This window comes from Andrena cerasifolii, chromosome 1 (genome assembly GCF_050908995.1).
Source record: "Andrena cerasifolii isolate SP2316 chromosome 1, iyAndCera1_principal, whole genome shotgun sequence".
In the NCBI taxonomy this organism is placed as follows: Eukaryota; Metazoa; Arthropoda; class Insecta; order Hymenoptera; family Andrenidae; genus Andrena; species Andrena cerasifolii.
In genome coordinates, this window is record NC_135118.1 from 19,460,618 (window position 1) to 19,470,849 (window position 10,232).

The 10,232-nt window shown below is 35.8% G+C and overlaps 2 protein-coding genes across 12 annotated transcripts in view; one reads left to right on the forward strand and one right to left on the reverse strand.

The window, feature by feature from the left end:
• Positions 1-975, reverse strand: part of LOC143368957 (uncharacterized) — a 69,406-nt gene extending 68,431 nt beyond the window's left edge. For 2 of the 9 annotated variants that reach the window (XM_076812242.1, XM_076812223.1), the window contains exon 1: positions 702-939. The gene's annotated coding sequence lies outside the window, so the exon portion shown is untranslated. Of the gene's footprint in view, positions 1-701 lie in introns of all 9 variants that reach the window. The other 7 variants (XM_076812259.1, XM_076812268.1, XM_076812276.1 and 4 more) reach the window with 6 other exon arrangements.
• Positions 976-3,349: 2,374 nt separating this feature from the next.
• Positions 3,350-5,224, forward strand: LOC143369025 (cysteine-rich PDZ-binding protein). 3 transcript variants are annotated; one of them, XM_076812391.1, is made up of 2 exons: positions 3,350-3,469; positions 3,729-5,224. In XM_076812391.1, exon 2 carries the CDS (start codon positions 3,755-3,757, stop codon positions 4,055-4,057), a length of 303 nt encoding a protein of 100 aa, XP_076668506.1. In that variant the 5' UTR covers positions 3,350-3,469; positions 3,729-3,754; the 3' UTR covers positions 4,058-5,224. The 3 variants fall into 3 exon arrangements, with proteins under 3 accessions (XP_076668506.1, XP_076668513.1, XP_076668522.1); XM_076812398.1 differs by lacking the exon at positions 3,350-3,469 and adding an exon at positions 3,478-3,614; XM_076812407.1 differs by lacking the exon at positions 3,350-3,469 and adding an exon at positions 3,515-3,636.
• The last annotated feature ends 5,008 nt before the right edge of the window (positions 5,225-10,232 follow it).

The window sequence follows — 10,232 nt, forward strand, 5'->3', positions numbered from 1 at the left end:
AAAAAGGAGAATTTTATTTTACGTGGTCATTGGGTACGTTCAATTGAAATGGAATGCACAGTAGCTCGTAGGCGCTTCTGTTTAGAAACGAGAACATCGCGAATCACCAAACAAACCAGTTGTCTGACATCTAAACAAGAGGCATGTACAGTCTGTCAAAACCTTACCCGATGAGTCAACATGGAATTTATCTCCTACAGCGTACCGAAAAATCGCAAGTGGCAATCGATCCCGCGATTTTAATTGCACTCGAAAAGGGGGAATAATACGAGAATAGAAATTTTTTTCCCTAGTATTAACCGCGCATGGACGACCATTTAGAAAGTTCGACGATATTTTGCGTAAATTTGAAGGGAAAACAGAGCGGGAGGGGGGGGGGAGAGGCATTGGTTGCAGGCGTCTTTTCCCTCGTCCAGAGAATTCGCAGAAGCGACCCGACCTCTTTTCACAGGGAATTGTCGATTTATTCGAGGGAATTCAATGAGAACGGAGGAAACGCGAGAATGGACACGCGATTCCAATGTGAAAACGGGCTGCACGAGCGTAATCAGGTCTTCCGTCGGAGTCTCCTGTCGTGTCGCGACTTGCGAGGAAGAGGAATCGATCCAACACGTTAACGCGTGTCTGGCATCGAGGATGGCAGCCACCCGAACAAAGTACGTCTTACGGGGAACAGGATTACTATTATCGCTTCTGATTACCTTTTTGTGTCCGTTTTGCAGCGTACACTGGTCACTGTGTTATGGCACGGTGCACTGAATCAGAATTGTCACACGAAATGTCGCAATAATCTGGTAATACGTTCGCGAGCATACAGGTCTTCAGAGGATAGTCGGCCACTGAGCGAGTAGATGGCGCCCGCGCTTGTACGCCACCCCTAGCGTCAAATTTTCCTTCAACCCTCTTACCCCCACTAACATTGCTCAACGCTTTTGACTAGATGGTTGATCGTATGATTCTAATCAAAGCGCCGAAAGTCAGCGCCAACCCACGAACGCGCAAAATTCACTATAGCCAGAAACGCTGCGGTGCATACGTTCCGGCTGATTCGTTCGTTAACCGCTTCACGAACCGAAAACAACGCCGGGCGATTGCATTGGTGGGAAGCGTGGAATAACGTCACGATAGGCTCTCGCGATTTTAATCTGGTGTAATATATAGCGGCGTTAGTCATACAGAGGTAAATGTTTACTATCAATAAGATGCGATAATAGAAACTGGAATGGTGAATGCGGCCTGGATATCATGTCAATGACGTTAATGGCTTAATAATAACAACTTATGTACTCCTTTTTTTCATGAAAAATGTAACGAAATATTATGAATCTGATGAAGATATATAAATGATTGCGTGTATACCTACGAATGAGAAATCGATTCAATTATAATTTTCTTGGGAATCAAATAAGATGAAGCAGGATATATGTGGAATGTATGATACATTTGCTATGGAGTCTGTGACGATTCGTATTCAATCTATTAGTTTTTCATATTCGACGCTATTAAATTAATCATAGATACACGATGAAAAAGTTCGTCACATGTTCATCTCTATATAGATTGATTTTACTCGTCGATAATTATGAAACAAAAAGTAGTTTAATGAATTGGTAAAATACAAAAAAGTGAACAAGAGATGCACGCAGTAACCGTGAAATTCCTATAAAGTGAAGATGGGTTGGTTAAAGTCAATATTTTTCTTATCTAAAAGTTCCTCTTTTATAAAATATGGAACAGAGTCAAAACTGTGTTGGGCGCACATATCTCGATATTACGTGTTATCAGGCCACTGGTGAGGGTATAACATGTTTAAATAATGATAATAAATGTCCACTTTGTTTTAAAACAGCATGTGTATGTATATTGTCAGGTAAATCGGTATACCTATAGTAAAAGCAACATACTCTTCATGCAACTTATGCTTTTCTAGAAATATCAAGCAGTAGAAATCATGTACTATAAATGTATATTCTCAAATAACGGCGATTTTGTGGTATCATTTTTGCAAGTCTATGTTTTACTTACTTTATGTTCCTAAACGAACGTATGTGATACAATTTTCAATTAATACCAAAAACATGAAGTTTTTTCAATCTATTGAGAATTAATCAATGGACTTTTTTATTTCTTATCAAATAAATCGAATTTCGAGGGTACAGCAAATTGTATACGATTTAATATGTAACTATACATACGAACAGAATATACAAACTTAAAGACAATTGTTAAAAGGCATTAATAAATTAAATCCACTTGCGAATTTATATATTTATAAAAACTGAGGTGTATTTTTTTTTGATCCTGCATCCTTATAAGGACAATTGTAAAGTCATAATGAAAATATCTAATGTTACGTAATGATAAGACAAAATGTGTAATTAATTGTAATTACAAGAATTCAAGAACATAAGTGAATTTACTTAATAATCCATATAACAATAATTTTTAAATTTGTTACAAGCAGTTTTTCATTGTTCAAATCATGTTATTTTTCTGCAACTTTTATTTTGATTTACTCTTTTCTTAAATTTCAAAATTCTCGATTTTTTTCCTTAATTTATTTCCTAAGCTTAAAAACTTTTCAACTTGACAGTTATACTAGGGATTTTGTCGTAATTAATTTTGTTTTCACAGCCTGTAATATTTCTATTTTTGATCAAATCACAATATCGATTGTAAAGATACTGATAATCACAATTACTAAAAATTTTCCTTAATCAATTTTCATTATGAAATGAAATTGATTAATGTCACAAGTGATGCAGTGCTGTGCTAAATAAAGGTAGCTGTATTGTAAATACATGATGCGCGGATGCATTATACATACATACAGGGCCGGCGGAAACCATTATGCAAGTAATGCGCCGCATAAGGGCGCCAGTCGAAGGGGGCGGTAAAAACTATATCACAGACTTAATAATAAAGGAATCCAACTCCCATATAAACAAAATGTAAATATAATTCTTTTTTTATTGTACCTCGTAAAGGCAAAACATATTATATAGAAAACAGCTGCAAAAATTTAGGGGCGCCAAAAATTTGCTTGCATAAGGGCGCCAACCATCCTCGCGGCGGCCCTGTATACATACAGATATGCATTGCATGTAAATATACAAAGTTTTTATTGACGTAGCGTCTGGTGACGCCTCTGGATTCTATCACCAGAGGGCTGCAGTCAATTATCAATTCACGTTAATTATTGATCAATATCTAATTTTTATAATTAAAAATATCCTTCTGCTTCTAATATTCTGGCTGCGTCTCCTCGACAAGTTTAATAAATAAATCCAGATAGCAAACGCGATTGAAATGCAATGTTATTACTTTAACCCTAATTCCACCCTAACCATTTAATTTCTGCCGCCATAAACAAGTGATAAGGACGCCATCTATCGGTGATATGTGTACGCAAAAGCAACTATATATGCAATTTTTGTTTTTGGTAAAGGTGCAGTGTTGGTAAGGTTCAGTAAGTACTGTCATTTGTTTTTCAATCAGTGTCGTTTTACTTCTTATTAACCATATGAATAAATTTTTTCAATCCCATCGAGTTCTGTCGATGCGTTCAATTCTATGTGTAGTGTTTTAGTATTACTGAAAGTACAGTTGTAAATGTAACTATTCTGTTTTTTAACAGTATACTCAGTTCGTAATACTTATTAGAGAGTTAGTTACACTTATTCATAAGGGTTGTATAATATATACTCATGTATTGCCCCTTGTTCTAGGGTTGAAATTTTGGGTGCGATTCAAAATGGTCTGCGAGAAGTGCGAGAAGAAATTGGGAAAAGTTATAACTCCGGATCCATGGAAAAGTGGCGCGAGAAATACTTTAGAAAGCGGAGGGCGTAAAGTTGGGGAAAATAAAGCACTATCTGCTGGAAAGGCAAGATTCAACCCATACACTGCTGCTTTTGAGACTTGTAGAATATGCAGGCAGAAAGTACATCAAGTTGGATCACATTACTGTCAATCGTGCGCATATAAAAAAGCTATATGCGCAATGTGCGGAAAGAAACTAATGAGTACAAAAAACTACAAGCAATCGGCCACATAAGATGTTTCGCTTTTGTATCGAGGAATTAAATTCGTATTAAGAAATGAATTGTAGTGCCATCAGAAATAGGCGAATGTTCGACTTGTAAAATTAAACAAATTTGATATATTTAATATTTTCTTTACAGAATGTAAGCTGTAAATATGTAAAAGGAAATATCATTTTATATTACTATTTTCTAAAGGTAGACAAAAGTTATTATTTTCAATTTTTATACGAAATAAAAATGTGATGTTTCATTACATTTAATCTTCTATTTTTATGTACGAACTTTATAAGATATATCTGAACTCTTGAAGTGCATTATATATGATTACTAGGTATTGTTTATAGTTAACGTGCCGGTGATTTATTAGATATAATTATTGTTGCAATATACATTCAGATTGCCAAATATTTTTCGAACCATGTAATAGAAGAGTATAAACCAAATGATAATAATTTTTGGTAAACGGATTCTATACTCTGTACCATTTGATTTAATACCTGATTATCTACATGCGTGTGTATTTGACCAATGAAAAAATTTACATTTATCTCATGTGTGAACATACGAAGATATAGTACTTAGGAATTATTTTCTAATGAAATGATCTTTTATCGGGTTAGAATCAATCCAGTTTTAAAATATTTGTACATATACTTTTAAGTGATATTTTTATGTTTAAAATAGTGAAATATGTGTACAGAATGGAATAGTAACAATATTCATTTGATATATCCACTATTGTTTGGAATATTAAGAAATCGTGTAAAAAAGATTTCAAGGTATGAAGTGGGTCATTGTATCGTAGTAATATTTAATTAATGTATTTAAATGGAATGCTACATCTTTTTATTATTAATTTGATATCTGCTATTGAGATGATTTCAGCGATATAAGAATACGCTAGTCGTGGTCATATAAACTGTTAAGAAGGGTCATAAACTACTATCAAAAGGACATCGATTTTGTTGCTTTTATAGTAGGTGTACATATGTGACAGCCCACCCATTATATCATTTTACCACTGTTCTTACATCAAATAATAACAGAGTAATTTCGGATGGACAAATTTACTGTTCCATTCTATACCTTATACACCTGATACAATATACTTTTGAATTGTTTAAGATAGTGAAAATAAGTACCAAACATGCTTGTAGTAATAATAAATTTCTTCTTATTATACAAATAGCATTAGGTTACATACAATTTAAAGTCATGAGTGTTTTTTTATAAACATGGAAGACTTTTTTGAAAACACTCTACTCGAGTCCGATCACATCTCCCCAATATTGAAAGGCATATAGGTATACATAGAAAGAGCAGGGTGCATGGCTGCAGCTGCGAAAAGTACATATTTTGCAATGGATATTGCGATATTGAATTATTTCCGGCCTTGAGGAATTTCAACTTCCGTGGGAAACAGTTGAGGTCGACAGCAACCTCTACCAATGTGACAACATTGACGAGAGGTGTAAGCTGGCAGTTCAACTTTAACCGCGGCAGCGATCGGATCGGTGAATGTGCCTGCACATTATTTCGTGATTTCTCGATTCATGCATCAATTTCATCGATTACTGGACTATGTATGAGGTCGTTTAACAAGATTCTGCTGCATTACACTCAATATCAAGAGGCCTTTCTGGAAACAATTTACGCGAGTCCGAACACTACTTCCCACTGCTGAGAGATGGTTAGAAATGTGATGCGCTTTTGCGATCGTGTGCAATGCGATTGTAGAGTCAGTACATATTTCGCGATAAAGTATTTCATAGAGCACTGTGTGGACGCGAGTGTAGAGTGAATGTTTTGCGCATACAGAACTATTTAAGCGAAAGCACCGGTGCTCTAAGTGCTTTTTCATCGTGAAATTACTGTGTCGTGCAGGGTGCATGGCTGCAGCCACGGAAGGTGCAAGTTGTGCAATCAGCATTGCTACAAAAAATTAATTCTAGCCTTGACGAATTTCCAGTTAGCTGGGAGTCGGTCGAGCGCCACAACACCGCAAACAACCCCTACCAAAGTCATAACATTGCCAACTGGTGTGACCTGTCAGTTCGACTTTACTCGCGACGGTGATCGAATCAGTGAGTGCGCGTGCATATTATTTCGTGATTTCTCGATTCGTGCATCAATTTCATCGATTACTGGACTATGTGGGAGATCGTTCAACAAGATTCTACTACATTACACTCAGTGCCTAAAGGACTACAGTATTTCCTCGTTAGCGGCTCGCTGGTCAGGACCGGCGTTGAGCCCGTATCGCGAATAGAGCCCTAATTCCGAGTGTTCGTTTCTCGCTTCTTTCTAACCGAAAGACGGAGCGAGACAAAAGATCAACGCGTCGTCTGTCTCGTACTGTCCTCGCTCGCTTTCAGTGCCTCTCGCTCGCTCTCGTCCCATCTCGCTCTCGCCTTCGCCGGAAAAGAGTGAGACAGAAGTGGTGGGGATAGCGAAAAGTCCGTATCGTGTACACCAAACCGAGCCCGTGACGAGGAAATACTGTATTTTCGAAACACTTTACTCGAGTCCGAACATATCTTCCCACTGTTGTGAGATGTTTAAAAACATTCGCGATAAAGTATTTCATAGTGCACAGTGGCCCTGCGTGCTAGTAATATGAACGGGAACGTGAAGTCAGTGTTTTAACGCATCTAGAATTAATTCAGAGTGTTAGGAATTAATATTGTATTAGGCGCCATGCGGTGGCGACTGGCGACGTAGATGCAGGTGCTGCCATGAGGCGGGGCGAGCGTGTATGCACATAGACTGAAATTTAATTTCGAATTCCACTTCTCCCAAAAAACCGGTTAAACTAGTTTTCGAATTTTCACAAAAAAAAATATAATTAAAATAGTAAATAAATACTTGCACTTATTTTAAAAAAAATCGGTTTGCTTAATATTATGGAATTACAAAAATATAACAAAATAAAATAAACTCTATAAAGAACTGTGGGTGACGGGAAAGTGAATGACTTCCAGAGTTCAGTCGTGATGGTCTTTATTGATAGACGTTGAACAGGCACGGTGTCGTCCGTACCGTTCGCTGGTTTTGCTCTAACTGTAACTGTGGGCTCTCGGCGCGGATCTTTCGGGGACCGTTGTCTCTCGCGTCGTACAGGATGTTTATACAATAACGTATCGACGACGGTCCTCGTCGCTTTCCGAGAACCCCCAAGATGCAATCGTAGCGCTACGCATCGACGCCGAAATTCGATACGTCGCCGATATCGCTGATGTCGCCGACGACCAAACTACGAGCCTGGTCGTATTGAGGCGGCGTGCTCGTTGCACGTGCCGCCACAGAACGAAATAAAAAAAATTATAATAACTAAAGTCCGTACAAAATATAAATCTTTTAAAAGGTGATACCCAATTATAAATCTTTATTCCATTTAGTATTTTTTTTCTGAAAATATGAACTCATGCAGAGTAGTTTTACAGTAAATTGTTACCTATTACAACATGCCTGTGTCCGAAGCTATTTCAGGTCAAAATGTTTGGAATATTGCACGAAATATTCCCGAGACGTTACAGGTTCATTCCTACGCCCGCTCCTATGCAATATTGCAGGAAATATTCCTGTAACTTTCGGCAATATTACAGGAATTATTCGTGCAACGTTTCGGGAATATTAGAAGAACTCTCGTGGAACGTTTCGGCAATATTACAGGAATTATTCCTGCAACGCTTCGGCAATATTACAGGAGTTATTCCTGCAACGTTCCGGGCAGTTGAGCCAAAAATAAAAATAACGACATACGTGTCTGTGGCGGATAATCGTAGTAGTAGCTATATTATATATACATGTATAGTAATAGGGAATGTGCGGCCCGCGGCGGCGAACAAGTTGCTCAATCCTGTCTTACATTAACACAAACTAAGAATATAATTTCTGGAGAATATTAAGAAATTAAATACACAATACAGTAAGATAAAGATTGCCATAGTTTTCTTTGTAATACCTTTATCTGAAATAAAACCATTATTGCACAACCATTTATTGCACAATATTATAAAACAGGATGAATCGCGTAAGATATATTTTTATGTAATTCTAAACATCAGGGAAATATTTCGGATAACAGAATTATCTGTAACACTTTTTACAATATTGTCATTGTGTACGCGCTTTCATGTTACACTTAAAATAGATTACCTAATATCTTAAGTACTGAAAAAAATTGATTGCTTTCTTGAATCAGTATCTAAAGAATTGAACTACACCAGTATTAATTAATTATTATATTTACAACATTTTACATATATCAGAAAACAAATTTCTAAAAATTTCTTCGTTTTATGAAAAAAAAAACAATTTAAGTATAAAACATTGATTCACCTCTAGCATACACACATTCATATATATATATATATGCATACGTTCTAAATTATTATAATCATTCTGTTAGTAAATACAATATGTTTTTTTTAAGTTTTAACATTAGCTTTTTCGATTTTCTTACAATGTTTCGTATTTCATGATTATATTTCCCATAAGATCACTCTGCCGGATTCTTATATAATAAGAATCATCGGCAGCGCACAACAATAATGAATGGATAAAAACAGTATTATACAAATAGAAATGGATGAAACAGCATTATTCAAACAGTGATCGATTTGAAATATCCTTGGACAGCTTCAGTGATTTATTACTGGATGACCAATACCAAGGATTATGCACGTTGTCCCTGCCGTATTGAGTACATGTCTTTCGTTACAGTAGGTATGTTCTATTTTATTCTCTATTTCTCCTGACACGTACTCTTCCTACGTTTCCAGTACAAACTAACACTAACTACATATAATATTTAATCCGAATGTATGGCTTAAGTAGGCATGATGGAACATGATTCAGATGTGCAATGAATTCTACCCTTGTTTAGTCATGAACATTGTACGTGGGTTATAGATTCTTAACACCATTAGAAATTACAGAGTTTTCTAATTCAAGTAAAATAGAATTCATATAACATTTTTCTTTTCGATCATCCGTCACAAATGTATTTAAATTTGTGTAAATATGTATTTAACTGCCCTCTGCTTACGACGAAAAAAAATCAATTATAGACGAAATTACATTTTAGCATCCAAAAATAATCATTTATACGGTTTATTATAAAGGAGATCTCGTATATATATATATATGTACATATGCATATGACTGTTCGAGGGTCAATCGTGAAATTCAATTATCATTACCAATATCAGTCTAAGGGATATCGATCCAGACAATGATATAAGGGGCCGGTTCTTAAATTACGTAAGGGTAATTTTGGCGATTTCTTACCCCCTCCCTCCGCCAGTATAAAAATTCGTAAGATTCGATATTGCAACCCCCTTCTTACGTAATATTTTTTACATTTAATTTTTTCAGTTATTAAAATTCTTTTAAAGGTTTATATAATTCATTTAACTCGGTTCCGAGAGATTTAAACTAAAACTACTTTTCTGGAACATTAATGATAGAATTTGTATTTATTAAAAGTTAGATTAAAAAATATTACGTAAGACACTACCTGACCCCCCCTTCTCTTGTAAGAAAACGTAAGAAATTCGCAACCCCCCCAGAAAAGCCTTACGTAATTTGAGGACAACCCCTAAGGCACCCAAAATTTATGTAGATCTTTTGCCGTAGAATAAGACGATTTATCTATTTGTTCATCTTTGTCAATCTTTCATTTATCGAAAAATCATATTAAGCACCGAGGGTTGTTTTACGAATGAATGAAATATACATAGGGTGATACAACAACAGGTAATCGAACAAAAAATATTATGAAGGGCACCTATTCTAATACCAGTCGAAGCAATACGATTTCGCCAGAATTCTTTGCAACATTCTGTTCTAAACAAAAATAATTGCAACTGCGTCCTTTTTCTGTTTAAAATAGTAAAAATCTGCCTTTAGAGCACGATACGATTACTCATTTTGAAATTATTCTCGGTGCATGCATATATACATGCGTGTAATTCGGTACATCGTAGTTATCTATTACACAATCGCCCCACTTAAGAATGTAATGGACGGATTTAGCAATGTGAAATTGAGATTTTGGACGCTTAAAATATTGGTGAAAGGCAGCAACAAACTTTTCCATACATATTCGTATCTTCATCGCATTCTGCGACGAAAAATCATCGAAACGGTGGGTAACATGAGGTAAATATGTCTATTAGTTGT

What these genes read in the sequence shown, in the direction of transcription:
- LOC143369025 (XM_076812391.1), top strand. Translation starts at nt 3,755, where the DNA reads ATGGTCTGCGAGAAGTGCGAGAAGAAATTGGGAAAAGTTATAACTCCG.